This window comes from Perna viridis, chromosome 10, assembly GCF_037379345.1.
Source record: "Perna viridis isolate PV_CMFRI_1.1 ecotype Kerala chromosome 10, ASM3737934v1, whole genome shotgun sequence".
NCBI lineage: Eukaryota > Metazoa > Mollusca > Bivalvia > Mytilida > Mytilidae > Perna > Perna viridis.
The window spans coordinates 36,560,469-36,576,451 of NC_142454.1; the positions used below are offsets into that span (position 1 = coordinate 36,560,469).

Genomic DNA, 15,983 nt, shown 5'->3' on the forward strand with positions numbered 1-15,983 from the left:
GAAGAATTCAAACTTTACCGTACATTATTTGGATCTTGTAATTAGATAAGCACACATGTATGACAAAAATCTGGTTCACATGACATTTTTGATGGCCCAAATCATTCAGTATGTTTTCATTAAAAAATGTGCTGTACTGGTAAACGTTAACAAGAAAACAACTAGTAAAGCCTCCTGCAATAATCAGTAAGCTAAAATGATTAACATTTTGTTTTTTATTATTTCTGCTGACTGCTGTAATATATAAGGGATTAATCATTTGATTTCTATGTGAGGGCCAAGATCAAATTTGGTGTCCTTAATTTTTTTCAGTATAATTTCTGACCTGACATTTTATTTTACTGTAACCTGTCCTGGATTTTTTTTTCAAACCAGATCCTGATTTTTTTTTTACAACTTGCATCCTGCCTTTTTATAATTCCCAATTGTTCATTGTGAATTTTTCTTAACCATACATCAGTGTCCTGTCTTTTTATTTCAAATTTTATCCCAGTCTTCTCATGAAAATCAAATAGCTGCTCCCTAATCACTTACTAATAATCATGGTATTTTGATTTTACTTTGATGAATGACTTATTGTAAAAGATTTTTAGGTTTATATTAATCAAGTCTTTTAAACACAGATTTTTAATGCACATGCAAGATTTATTAACATTTGCTAAGCTTTAGTAATGTTTTAATTATGAACACTTTTGCTTTTGTATCAAGATTGATAGCCTGTTTCAATCCATCTTTTCTTTTTTATATTGCCAGTGATCAACAGGAAATGGCCAAATCACTTTGGAAAGGCCGATTCAGATTGTGTAAATTCAACTTGAAGTATTTACCAAATATTTTTCTTTTTCTTTGTAGAGTTTGAATTATGGTTTATCGTGTGATTGTCGGCAGGACTTTCTCGACATTGCTAGATCGTGCAAGGCAGTTATCTGTTGTCGGTAAGTACTTAAACAGATGTCCATTTCACAAAAAGTTGTTAATCTAGAGTAGATCCTTATGAATGATGCCACAATGGAATAAAGCATTGTAATGTCAGATCCTATGATAAATCTTACACTTTCAACTTCTTGTACATTCATACCATTATAAGGTATATTATACCTAATACATGGAACATTCTTTTATGTCATCTTGCAAACAAAATCATATAGACATATATATTTTCTAATAACTAATAGTGTTTGAAATGATGGAAAAATAGTTTATCTAAATTATTTCAAATGATTTTTTTACATAAAAATTAGAATGATAAAAGTAAAACATTATTTTCAGAAACCCTCTTTTAAGGGGAGATAATTGGTGGGAAAATGTTATAGGGAATTTTATTATTTTTTTAATATTGCAAGAAAAAGACTTTGGTGACCTCCAATTTTAATCGACAACATATTTGTCCAGTATGGTGGACACGCTTTTCAGCAAACGGTTAGCATTCCAATGTGAACAAATTGTGCTCCTCTACTTGCTGACCTATTCCTTCACTCTTATGAGGCTGACTTGATAGCTGATCTAATCCAAAGGAAAGAATATCCTTTAGCTAGATCCTTTAATCTCAGTTTCTGTTATATAGATGACGTATTATCATTAAACAATCTTAATTTTGGGGATTTGATACATTACATCTACCCCAAAGAACTTGAGATAAAGGATACTACCGACACTGTCAAGTCAGCCTCATATCTTGACCTACACCTAGAAATTGATGGTAAAGGAAAACTATTGACCAAACTTTACGATAAATGTGATGACTTTTCATTCAGAATTGTCAACTTTCCTTTCATCTGTGGCAACATCCCTTCAGCACCTGCGTATGGAGTGTTTATATCACAACTCATCCGTTATGCCAGAGCTTGCCAAAGCTACGCAGACTTTTTGTATTGTGCTAGAATTCTAACAAATAGGCTTCTGGAACCGGGTTATGTTGCTACAATATTGAAGTCATCACTACAGAAGTTTTATGGTCGTCATCAGGAACTTGTGGATCGTAACGCCATCTGCGCCATGAAAACTGATTTGTTCAACATGTCGTAGTTTTCCTTTCCTCTTTCGTCTACCACGGTCTTGACTTTTTTATGAGCAACTCGGGGGTTTTTCTAGAAAAGAAGAGGACGCTTACCCTACAGGTGCACCTGGTCCATGCTCCCAGTTTTTAGTGGAGTCCGTGTTGCTCATTTGCTTTTGTTACTTTGTACGTATGATTTTAGTTACTTTATGTTCTTTGTTGTGTATGTCTGTTTTCCATGTCTGGTCTTTGTCCCTGGATTACATTCTTTTGATTACTGCTATAACCTTGGTTCCCTTGATTACTCTTTGATTGCTGCTATAACCTTGGTTACCTTGATTACTCTTTCAATTTGAAATATGAAAGAATGTCAGTTAAGTGTTCTCTATATAAAGTTTTGAGAAATTTTACATACCAGATTTTTAGAAGTTTGCAAATTATTGAAAATTCCTTACAGAATACTTAATGTAATAAAATATTGGCTTTTTTAAGGCTCAATAATCTCAAAATCAAGTTCAGTGACCTATGTTTGTTTACAATAATATTCTAAAGGATGTTCATTTATGGTCATCTTTGAGAAAAACTAGAGAAATTTATCTACTTTAAATATTAGATATAATCTACCTTATTGACTGTAAAGTAAGAATTTTGATTGAATGGCAATACATTATAGTGGGTAATTTTCCCAGTTGTCCATTTCCTTAAGGAGGTAGGCATAGGGTAAGGTAACTCTTAAAAATCATTGGAACGTTTGTATTCAGCATTTAATATCAATCTTATGTAAGCATCTAATTAACTTTGATTCATTCTGCTTCAAATGAAAGCTTGAGAGGCTTAAGTGAAATTGAATGTGGTACAAACCTATCGCTGATTTTGTGAGTTGTGTCCCTTACCCTAAGTCTACTTCCTTAATTTATTCTCAACCAAAAGATTTTTTATTTAAGTACCAGTCCATATAAAATTCAGACACTGCCTACGGAAAGGCAATTCATGGCATACAAAAAATGAAAAACTTAAGATGTGATCGATAACGGGTTTTGAACAAGAAATAAAACTAAATTTGATGGGTTTTTGACATGAATTAATCACCTCCTTTCTGAATTTTATAAAGGGTGCTACTTAAGTGGTCACAAATTTTGTACCTTGAAACATACTAAAATGTATGCTATTATGTAGCTATATTTTTGTTTCATATCACCTTGCAAATAAAGTCAAACTAAAACAGTATGAAAAATACTCACTTCATGGTATTTAAAGCCAGATTTGAAATGTGCATCAACAGCTTTAAAAAAAGTCAACTTAGTTATTCATTGAGCTTTTCAAAACATGAAACATTAATAAACGTACTTGGACTTACTGGCTTATATTTGATAAGACTTGTCAGAAATTTTTTGGTGTTGAAATCAAAATGCTTGGCTCAGTGGTATAAGATTTTGATATCTCTGTCCCTTTTGGCAATAAAACACTCTAAATTTATAAATGAAAACTTTCTGTTTTCAGAGTTTCTCCTCTACAGAAAGCAGAGATTGTAGAATTAGTAAAGAAATCTGTGAAAGCCATCACATTGGCTATTGGTGATGGGGCAAATGATGTTGGAATGATACAGTCAGCCCATGTTGGTGTTGGCATCAGTGGTGTTGAGGGTCTACAGGCAGCATGTGCTTCAGACTATGCTATAGCTCAGGTAGGGTCATAGTATCTTTTTAGAGCTCAGGTGAGATCGAAGTGTTGTTAGGGTAGTCAGCCCATATTGAAGTTGGTATCAGCGGTGTTGAGGGTCTACAGGCAGCATGTGCTTCAGACTACACTATAGCTCAGGTAGGGTCATAATATCTTTTTAGAGCTCAGGTAAGATCAAAGTGTTGTTAGGGTAGTCAGCCCATGTGGGTGTTGGTATCAGCGGTGTTGAAGGTCTACGGGCAGCATATGCTTCAGACTACGCTATAGCTCTGCTGAGGTCATAGTATCTTTTTAGGTAGGATCAAAATGTTGTTAGGGTAGTCAGTCCATATTGGTGTTGGTATCAGTGGTTTTTAGGGTCTACAGGCAGTATGTTTTTTCAGACTATGCTATAGCTCAGGTAGGATCATAGTATCTTTTTAGAGCTCATAGACCAGACATGGCCTGTGTTGAGAATTACAGGAAGTTGCAATGTCGACATTTGTACTATTGCACTGTGTCTTTTGAAGTTGTTATATTTATGTACCTTGAATCCTTGGTATCTGCATAAAATGTTAAACAATGTAAATGTAGTTTTTTTTTTCAAGTTAATCCAAACCTTAAGCACAATGCGAAGTACTCAGACTCTTACAGCCTGGTTTTCCAATTTCTACTTTAAAACATATATTTCTTTAAATGTGGTTTGTTTATAAAAGAAATGTCAGTATGTGCAGCATTTACAGTGAAATAAGAGTTGTTCTTATACAATGATTTCAAAGGAGTGTGATATTTTAGACTTTAAAGTACTGCAAACTAGAATATTTTCACAAGTGATTTAATTTCACTAATTTCACAACAAAAAAAACAAAATAACCACACCACACACACACACACACACACACACTTATAAGTCTCCATGCAATACAATAATACAATACAGCTATGCAGGGCAGGATCCAGACACTTTAAAAAGGAGGGGTGCTAGCCTAATTACCTCCGAAAAAGGGGATGCTACGACATAACTTGCCATTCTTTTGTCAATATTACACATGAAAATAACAATTTTTTGTATAAAAGGGGGTGACAACCTCCTGCATCCCCACCTCTCTGGATCTGCCAGTGCCATGAAAGAGAGTGTAAGATATGAAATTAGGTAGCTGTGAAATTAAATTTATATTTTTTAAATTGCAAAAATAAGTTTCAATAAGTATGATTTGGTTATGGAAATCATAATTACCAATGATTTTTGAGATTTATAGATCCTTATGTTATTATTAGATTATTAATTTTAGTTGAATTTCTTCTTTGAATTTCTTCTTTGATTTGCCCCGTGCAGGTCTGGGTGTTAAAAGAATAGGCCTGCAGCAGCGCTAAGCTTGTTGTAAAAGGCGACTAAATAGTGCTCAGAACCCTAGCCGGGGGCTAGGGTGCTCTGCCCACGGAGCAACTGGGATGTGTGCCCCAGGTGGTGGAATGGGGTACCCCTGGCGTGTTACATGCAGGGGTTGTCAGGCTATTATACGGAAAACCTGACCGCAAACCATAGTGGTGCACTGTGTTGGGAAAGATGCCATATTCCTCGCACGTTAAAGAACCCTACTGTGGTATTCTCCTGGAGTAGGAACCATAGGGCTCCTCCACAGGAGGCTAAATTGCCCGACGCTGCCCACCTCTCCCTATTTGCAGTGGCAATCAAAATTTGTCGACCACATTGTCCTTGTGTCCCATCCCTTTTTCATTTCATCATCATTTCATGTTGATCTATCATCAAATTCATGTTCATCGTCTGAATATAGCTGAAATATTGCTGCTCGGACGTTAAACCCCAACAAACAAATCTTCTTTGATTTCCCTGTTTTTTTTCTATTTAAGACTGAATGCACCTTTGGAATTTGAAAATAAGCCTCTGTATGTTTAAAATGTGTCAATGTTGATCCATTATGAATTATGTATTATATGATACTTTTGTCATCTGCAAAAAAATGAAATCACATGGTATTTTTTATCCTGGTATGATTTTTGACTTTATAAACTTCTACATGTTACATTACATGTATTTTTCTTTTCAGTTCCGATTCCTGAACAAATTACTTCTAGTCCACGGAGCCTGGAGTTATTATAGATTATGTAAACTCATCCTGTACTCATTTTATAAAAATATCTGTCTCTATGTCATAGAGGTAAGGTTTAATACTGTAAATAAGTTAGTACTAATTAAAAAATGCTTCAGTCTTAGATAATGATTGAGAGCAAACAAATATTATCCTTAATTAAGAAGTTACCCACGTCTGTACAATAGTACACTATGAAGAAGTTGATCCTGAATATTGAAAGGGGAGGGGATAACTCTGGAATGATCCTGAATTTTGAAATGGAAAGGGGGATAACTCTGAAATTATTCTAAATATTGAAATAGGAAGGGGGATAACTCTGGAATGACCCTATTGAAATGGGAAGGGGGATAATTCTGACTGATTCTAAATATTGAAATTGGAGGGGGTTACTCAGGAATGATCCTATATATTGAAATGGAAGGGGGGTAACTGGAATGAAGTTCATCATACTATGGTAAAACCTTTTTTTTAATAAACTTATAATAAATCAAAAACCTGTATAGACCAGACACTTTAGTAAGTTTAAATGTATTTTTAACCTGGTTCGCCCTGTGCAGGTCCGGGTGTTAAAAGAATAGGCCTGCAGCAGCACTAAGCTTGTCGTAAAAGGCGACTAAATAGTGCTCAGAACCCTAGCCGGGGGCTAGCGCGCTCTGCCCACAGAGCAACTGGGATGTGTGCCCCAGGTGGTGGAATGGGGTACCCCTGGCGTGTTATATGCTGGTGTTGTCAGGCTATAATATGGAAAACCTGACCGCAAACCATAGTGGTGCAACTGCAACGTGTTGGGAAAGATGCTATGTTCCTCGCACGTTAAAGAACCCTACTGTGGTATTCTCCTGGAGTAGGAACCATAGGGCTCCGCCACAGGAGGCTAAATTGCCCGACCCTACCCACCTCTCCCTATTTCCAGTGGCAATCAAAATTTGTCGACCCCATTCTCCTTGTGACCCACCCCATTTTCCTTATCATTTTATGTTCATTTTATCATCAATTTCATGTTCATCGTCTGAATATAGCTGAAATATTGCTGCTCAGATGTTAAACCCCAACAAACAAACAAACAAACAAACAAACAATTAACCTGGTTCAATCAAACACATGTCTAAAACAAACAAAATATGACGTCCTAAATGGGTTTATTGTAGACAGGTTTCATTATATATAATTTTTTCTATCACCACAAAAATTGTGTACAATGATTTTGGTCTTTATTGAACTGTACTTTAAACCTGTTTCAGAATTGGTATACATCTTTGGCAGGTTTTTCGGGGCAGATTATGTTTGAACGATGGATGATAGGTTTATATAATGTGGTACGATTCCTGCTGATGTTTCAGTTGCTTCATTCAACCTTATTTGTTGGTTCCACTCTGTGTATTAACTTTCATGAAAATTAAATGTGATTGCTGATGATGGTATGATTTGAAATGAAGCAAAATAAATAAGAATATGCCTCCATTTGATCTGCCTTTTTTTGATTTAGCATGAATTAATTGTGCATTATTTTGCCATCAATTGTCAAATGGTTTTGAAGTATTGTGTAGCATGATTTAAATAGAATACTGTACATTCAAACATTTGGTTTTTTTTTTTTTTTAGGATTTTTATTTCAGGTTTTAAATTATGAAATCTTACTACTACTGAAAATACTATTCTATGTTTAGCATTAAAGGCATTTGAAAATATCTCTCTGAATGGGTGAAAATTTTAACGACCTGGGCTCAGTTTGCAAATTAGGATTTTCCTCAAATCTTTCCTTAATTCGAAATTTGACGAATCAGATTGCTTGAAATTGAATTTTTTAGGAAAAAATTCAAGGATTTTAGTAAATTTTTTAATTTTGGGCCTGTTTTTGAAGCTTGTTTTCAGAAACAATTTGGTAATATTGTACATGTTTTCTATTTTGATACTGACTATGTTGGTTTTCTAAATATCAGAGTGGAATTAATACGATATTCAGGGTTTGAGGTTTTAATTGTGAATAGCATCTAACAATTCAACCATTGTTGATCTTGTGTACAGAAAGGTTATATTCCTTCTCATCGGTTTCTTGTGCAGGAAATGTATGATAAATTTAATTGATTCTATATATATAAAAAAATTAATTGCATTTCAAGTTATAAATTTTAATGTGATGTGAATGTTTGACTCATTTTACAAAATTGGCCCAGAATTTGTATTGCTCAGAAATAACTTGTGTATATTTTTTATACACAAATCAAAGATATCAAAAAGGCGTTCAAGACAGAAATCAGGAAGGATTTCATACCATATCTGTTGCAAATGGATTGTTAGATGCTGTCCTTTTTCACTATGTTTGGATTATTCAATTGATACCTAGAATTTAGATGTGGTTCTGGGCTTAATTTACAATTTTGTTTCAGCTTCTTTTTTTGACAGTTAATTTTACATCCTGAAATCATCCTTCAATAGCATGTGGAAGAAGGTACCTCCTCCATAGTTCCTAGAATCAATTAAAGTAATGTCAGTAAAATTTAGATAAGCCCTGATTATCTCCTGGATATCATGCACATAGAAAATATTGCATTGTTTTTTGTTATAAGATGATATGGTATGAAAACAGATGTTCTTAAGGAGATAAACCTAGGGTAAGGTACATAACTCTTAAAAATCATTGGAACGTTTGCATTGAGCATTTCACATCAATATTATGTAAGCATATAATTAACTTGGATTGATTTTATTCTGGTTCAATTGAAAGCTTGAGTGGTTTTGGTGAAATTGAATATGATACAAACATATAACTGATTTCAAGAGTTATATCCCTTACCATGGGTCTACCTCCTTAAGTTTTTTTACAAAGAATATTAGAGATTTTATTATGATCAGTGGCATATCTAACATTAGTTCAAAACTGACATTACTATTTTTAGAACCACATCTACTTTCATTTTATGACATTTTTTGTTTGTTTTGCTTTGTGACTGATAATTTTGACCCTCCTACAGTTTTGGTTTGCTATATCAAATGGTTACTCTGGACAAATTCTGTTTGAGAAGTGGACAATTGGGTTTTATAATGTGGTATGTATATTAAAGATTATTCTTTCTTACTAGTTTTGTAGTTTGTGTTCTAGTAGCTGTATGCATTTACAGCCATTTGAATTAAACTGGTATCACTTTCGATGCTTAGGAGTGATTTAAATAGCATTTAGACACATTGGTATGATGTAGGGTATTACTTTTCATAGGTAACTCTCTCAAAAGACTAGATATATTTTTATTGAAAGTGGTACCAGTTCAGTTCATATTGCCATAAGCATTTCTTTAAATTAAGGCCAACTTCTTTTTTTGTACAATGTAGTGCTTCCAACTTTAGTGATGGTAGGTTTACTTTAACATGTTCAACATTGAATTATTGGAATTAGTTTTTAATTAAATTTTTTTATATTTTGCCCAATATTAGAAAAAACATCCAATATAATAGAAAAAAAAATCTTTTAAGGACTTATTTTGACTCCCTTTTCACCTGGAGACTTAAGCTTTTGTCAAGTTAGTCCGTCTGTCACTTAAATTATGTGTCAAAAATCTCCCATGTTTAATATTTTGATTAGACTGAAATCGTAAATTAGTTCAGCATTGTACACTGCATAAATGTGCATGACTCATTTTGTCATTGCTGGTTACTAGTATTTGATGTTGAAGTTTACCGCAACAGAAGGGGCTTAAACTAATTTTGAAAACTGACATAAATGATATCTGTTTTTGATTGACAACAAACTTTAGTTATGTATACATACAGTATTTATGTGATCTACATGTTTATATACACAGCTGGTAGAGGAAATTTGATTAAATGGTACTAGTAACAACTTATCAATTTAATATTTATGCTTTTTATAGATATTCACTGCAGCACCACCTTTGGCAATAGGTCTATTTGACCGGATATGTAGTGCTGACAGTATGATGAGATTTCCTGCTCTTTATAAAGCATCACAACAGGCAGAACTCTTCAATGTGAAGGTAAAACAATGTTATTAATCTTCTTTGTGTAGAACATCATAGCTGATTTCATCTTTTGGTTTATCCTTAATGTTGCCAGTTCATGTTCTGTTTAATTCATCCTTTCCTGAATAAATATTATAAATGAGTTGGATAATTTTTTATCACATTTTTATCCTGAAACATGAAAATGGCAGGTTGATCTTGTCTACTGAATTTTTGATCCTCTAGAATGAAAAGATTGTAAAATTAACATAAACCAAGTGATTCATGTATATTTTCTTTATTATATAGTTTTTTTGGATATATATAAACTCTATATTTCATTCCAAATGTTCCATGTTTGTTTTCTGGGTTTTGTGGATGTGGATTGTAAACTCTATATTCCATTTCGTGCATATTTTCTTTATTTTCTAGGTTTTTTGGATGTGGATTGTAAACTCTATATTCCATTCCATGTTACTATTTTGGTTACCTGTTTTAGCTTTAAATCATGGTGAGTAAATATTAAAATCAAACCACAAAACTTGGTAAATACCTCGTTCTAAGAATATTCTAAACTTCTGTATACGGTCAAGTTAATGTCTGCAAATTTTATTATCTCATCAACAATATAGAATATACTCAGACTTACCTAATTTTTTTAAGGCTTGTGGCACAGGGGCCAGAAATATTGTCATAAAATATTTGTTATTGTAGTGGGAATTTCAATTTTTCAAGAATTAAAAATTGTCAGTCTTTGCTTTTTGAGATGTTTTATGCCTCAATTTAGAAAAAAAATCAGCACAAAAATTTTCAAATTACAGCCCATAACAAAGTCAACTTGAGATGATAGAGTAGGTCTTCCTTTAACGGAACGACAATTACTTGATAACTCAGGTAGTTACTGTACCATTGATGTGGAGATTTAAACTTTCATGAAAGTTACCAGTATTCATCCCTAGTTTTTGATGATAAATGTTAAATATTGCCTCTGGTGTGTTGTGGTGATTCACTGAGGATGTATGTGTGATTTACCATGACTTTGTGTGATTTACCATGGACTTGAGCTATGTTTGTAGTATTATAACCTATTAAAGCTCCGTGTAAACTTTAATATATTCTGTTCTATACCTGTAGCCGTTTCAGAACAACTGACTCAATACCATTAGTTTTTCTGTTGTATTAATTATTGATGTGCTTCTATTTTAAATGTGGATAATTTTATAATTCTATGAACATGGCATAGCTTGTGCAAAATATGTAACAGAACCTGTTCCAGCGAGTAACAAAGTAAACTTCAAGGAATACAGTCGATCTATTACCTGATGTAGTTAACAAAACAATTAATGGGGGAATTTAAATTTTCTACCATTTTTTAGGTATTTAAATCTGTGTCTAATTTAAGTTATGTAATATGATTGTCTTTTCTTTCAGATATTGCCTTTTCTGATGGTAAAGTTGGAGATTATTTATTTTTAGGAAATTTTGTATATACAGTAAGTATATGTGTAGTTAATAGATAAGGAACATGGATACAATCAATAACAAGTTGATTTCCCATATAAATGGTTGTAGTAATGAAAAAAATATCTTTAAAATGTAGAAGAATACAAATAAAATAAGCAAAACCTGGTTTAGAAGTAAAAAATCTCAAATTGAATTTTTTCTGATATCCTAGAGTTTTTTCCTTTAATCTTCAATTTTAAGTAGTTGTTATTGTGTTGTTGTAAACTTTAAGTTGGATTTAATTTACTGAGTGATTTTTCACATGTTTTCAGTATGTAGTTGTTACAGTGTGTTTAAAGGCAGGACTAGAAACCAGTGCCTGGACATGGGTAGGTTTATGATCTAAGGAGTAGAACCACTAAGACTTAGTTTTGGCCCTTTTTATTCAGCCAATGAAATTTTGACCCATTTTATTGTATGCGTAAGTTTTTCTTAAAAATTATTACTTTTGAATAGAACTGAGCTTCATTTTTTTAGATTTCTTATAGCAATCTGATTGATTGGTTCAGCAAATTAAGAAAAAATATTAAAAATATAAATAGTTTGGTGTTTTCTGAAAATTTAAAAAATTTTATTTGATTAATTAATTTATGATTTGATTTTTTTTTAGCTGACACATTTAGCCACATGGGGCAGTATAGCCAGTTGGTTTTTATTCCTGATTGTATATAGTCATGTTTATAAGATAGTTCCACTAGCACCAGAAATGTTAGGCATGGTATGTATTCTAAAACAATTACCTACCCCGTATTGCATAGGAATATGGTATTAATGCCTGTCAATCTGTCTGCAGGGTCTTGTTAAGTACTTGTGATCAGATTTATCAGCTCGTCCGGAAATTTTGCAAAGGCATTTCCTGTTATCCATGAAATTTTCACACTATTTTTTGTCTTAACAGGTTATCCAATCCATCTTCTTGCACACAGTCTGTCAAATTTTACTAAATATTATATGAAATAAATATTCAGAACAGGTCTTACTTCAAAAATAGCAATTTTTTTCCAGTTTGTGGTACATTAAAGTAACATTTCTCATCTGTCTGTAATATACTTGTGACTACTCTAGAATCGTAAGGATTTTAACCTTATTTATTGTGCAGTCGAAGTTAGATTATTTAAGTGCTGGAGTCTGTAAGAATCAGGCAAAATTGAAAAATAATGAATCACGCTCTGTGAAAAAGATAAAGAATCATGCTCAGTGAAAAAGTAATGAATCATGCTCTGTGAAAAAAAATAATGAATCCTGCTCTGTGAAAAAAAAAATGAATCATGCTCTGTGAAAAAAAAAAAAGAATCATGCTCTGTGAAAAATAATGAATCATGCTCAGTGAAAAAGTAATGAATCATGCTCTGTGAAAAAAAATAATGAATCCTGCTCTGTGATAAAAAAATGAATTCTGCTCTGTGAAAAAAAAAAGAATCATGCTCTGTGAAAAATAATGAATCATGGTCTGTGAAAAAAAAAAAGAATCATGCTCAGTGAAAAAATAATAAATCATGCTCTGTGAAAAAAAAAAGAATCATGCCTTGTGAAAAATAATGAATCATGCCCTGTGAAAAAAATAATGAATCATGCTCTGTCAAAAAAATAATGAATCATGCTCTTTGAAAAAAGGCATGAGCTTGACAATGTAGGTACATAGTACATGATCTACTGAAGAAGTTGAAGAAGAATTGACATTTCGATTGTCTTAGTATTTTAAGAGGATGTAGAAAAGTGAGTTCAAATTTATAATGGAGTGATAAGAGAAAAGTGAGTTAATTCCCTTTGATGATGACATTGCAATTCATTTCCTGTAACTTGCACCTCAAATCACTGACACTTAAAGAAATGAATGTCATACTTTCATTTCTGCAATTAAGATAACATTTTGAGTATGATTTCACTGAAATACTTGTGTGTTTCTTCCATCATGATTCCCTTACTGCCTGATTCTAAAAGAGAACAGTACTTAACTTGAAGAGGGAATGACATGCCAATGTTTGCTTTTATTTTACTGTGTAATGCTGTAAATTATAATGTACCTGTCTATGTATTAATTTATTTTGTACATCTAAATGTTTGTTTCAGGGATCCCATGTTTTAGGATGTTCTATATTCTGGATGGGACTATTCCTCATACCATTTACATGTTTAATTAGAGATATAGCCTGGAAGGCGTAAGTAGAAATATAGTCAGGGAAATATGACATTTATACAATCTTACTATCAAGTCACTGCATGTAGGGTCTAACAACACTCCATTCTACTTTCTATTCTGATGACCTTTCTGATCAGCCAATCAGATTTCATGATTTTGAAAGCATTATTCAAAGAAAAAATACAGAGGATTCTGAAAAGGTCATCAGAACAGAAAGTAGAATGGAGTTATATATTGAGAATATCTTTATGATAGATAGGATAATCAGTTGGTTATAATGAATAACAAAATATGATAATTCGTGATGATAACAGTTATTTAAATCCTGCTTCATATTTTGGTAAATACAGAACTATTACCAATTAAGGAGGTAGACCTAGGATAAGAGACTTAACTCTTACAAATTATTTGAACATTTGTGTTCACCAGTTGACATCAATTTCATGTAAGCATCAAAGTAACTTAGACTGATTCCATTCTGTTTCAAAGGAAACCTTGAAAGGCTTTGGTGAAATTGAATATGATTCAAACATATCACTGATTTCAAGAGTTGTGTACCTTACCTAAGGCCTACCTCCTTAATTATCTTATACATATGTGCTATATAAGGGAAGTATCTAAGATTTTATTGTGCACTCTACATGTTGACGTACTCCCAAACAGTTAGAGTGGAGAAATGCTCTTGGACCCACATGAGGTCTGGGAGTAGGCCAGAGCGTCAACACAGCAGCCCAGCCTCTAGTAAGACATACTCTGACTGAGTTCTTCGGTCAGGTATCCCGAAGGCTGGGCTCCACTACCTTCTACTACTAACTGGCATTAATAACAGAATTCACATAAGGGGCGGTTGTGTGAGATCCGCAAGGATAGTCAAGACTGTAAAAACCCCCAATCATCATTTTATTGTAATAAACTTATTTTCCTTATTTACATTTTGAATTGAGTAATAATTCAAATCTCACTCACACATTACACAGACACGCATTCAACAAGTGGCATGATTAGAATTCACATGTTGCACAACAGCAATACAATACTCTATCTCTTTGAAAATTGAAAGTTATTTGTACAAAACTATTGCAAAATTGTCAAAATTTACAAAGTTATTAAATGGAATTGTGAAATTTTTTAAACTGGAAAATAAAGATTGACCTAAGTAAGTAAAGCTGGCAATTTTGTGACATTTTTGGTTACATTTTAATTTTTTTTTAGGATGGCTGTTTAAAAGTACCTGCCATCAAAGAGTCAGGCAGGCAATTAAATAAAGATTTATTTTTGGAGTTGATTGTACTGATTTATTTATTATTTCCAGATTTAAGAGAACCACTCATAAAACACTAAAAGAAGAAGTTCAGGAGAAAGAAAAACTACATGAAGATCCTACCCCTGTAGTACTTAAACTCACCAAGAAAAGGTACTCTCTTTAAAGTATATTGGCAAAATGTACTATGTGTTGTATATTAAATAATAGTTGTTACTTAAGTATTAGTATTTGTAAGAATCATGCAAGTTCTGTAATATGGCTACATATTTTTATTTTTTTTATTTAGTTGCTTTATACCATATAGCGGGTTATTTTCATGGGGTTTAATTTTTGCTTAAATTTCGCAGATCGGCAACAACTGCAAAGATAAAACCTGTGAAATTTTATGCCGACGTAACGGTAATTTCTTTATACGATACTTCGGTACTTTACAGGGAAACTTTCCTTTTAATTTCTGGTATTAACCGTAGATAGATTAATGATATTAATTAGTAAATTTAAGAAGTGAGAAGGAATAGTTCTTGTTTGTTCATTCGAAATGAACAAATATGAAATTTTAACTGGATTAGATGATATATTTTATGTGTTTTATTTGCATGTATGTTTTATCTTCTAATTAATAAAATTTGTACTTCTTACAACTTTAGTTTCAACATTACAATCCATTCAGGGTGTCCTATAAAAAGTTTTATTGTAAGGGAAAAATTGTCATGTTTTGAGTCTAATATTTATGAAACAATGGTATAAATTACGCATACATAGGACTTCACCCACGAAAATATTTTGTCACACCTCTTCAGACCGCAAAAAAAAATCCACAAAAATATCTTCCAGACATTTGGCCTTCAAAATCACGAAAATTTAGCCCCGCGAAAAATAACCTGCTATACGGTAGATTTATATGATGAATGTGTAATAATTCATTCCAATCTGTCTGCTTTTAGGAGATAATCCAGGTGGAAAACCCAACAGTTTCTATGATATTTTAGTGTCATTTAAATTCTATATATTCTTTTTTCTCCTAAGAACAAGGTTTCTATAAAAAGCCACATAATATCTTCTGTTTAATTAAGAATTTTAAATTAAATAAAAAAAATAAAAATATGTAGGCTTTCCAACCATGTATCACATTTTGCTTACATGATTCTTAGCTGAAGTGTTACTTAACTGTTTAGTTCATTGTCTGGGTGTCCCTGGTATCCTTAGATTTTCTCTTGTTTATATCTTCAGTTTTACTAGGTCATCTTAAGTTCAATTTCTAATAATAGGGCAGATCCTGAGTGACCTCATATATTATGTAGATGCTCTGAAACATAAATGGCTCAAAATTGTTCTGTCAGATGTGATGTAAAAG

General features: G+C 32.6%; 1 protein-coding gene across 10 annotated transcripts in view; it reads left to right on the forward strand.

Moving 5' to 3' along the window:
• LOC148605632 (putative phospholipid-transporting ATPase IA) overlaps positions 1–15,983 on the forward strand; it is a 76,713-nt gene that overhangs the window by 46,056 nt on the left and 14,674 nt on the right. For 9 of the 10 annotated variants that reach the window (XM_088548825.1, XM_088548830.1, XM_088548826.1 and 6 more), the window contains 11 exons: positions 853–935; positions 3,497–3,680; positions 5,725–5,835; positions 8,742–8,816; positions 9,636–9,758; positions 10,155–10,233; positions 11,154–11,215; positions 11,498–11,554; positions 11,836–11,943; positions 13,296–13,384; positions 14,678–14,779. In XM_088548825.1, the coding sequence (XP_088404951.1) occupies positions 853–935; positions 3,497–3,680; positions 5,725–5,835; positions 8,742–8,816; positions 9,636–9,758; positions 10,155–10,233; positions 11,154–11,215; positions 11,498–11,554; positions 11,836–11,943; positions 13,296–13,384; positions 14,678–14,779 (1,073 nt within the window). Of the gene's footprint in view, positions 1–852; positions 936–3,496; positions 3,681–5,724; positions 5,836–7,010; positions 7,086–8,741; positions 8,817–9,635; positions 9,759–10,154; positions 10,234–11,153; positions 11,216–11,497; positions 11,555–11,835; positions 11,944–13,295; positions 13,385–14,677; positions 14,780–15,983 lie in introns of all 10 variants that reach the window. The other variant, XM_088548823.1, reaches the window with a different exon arrangement.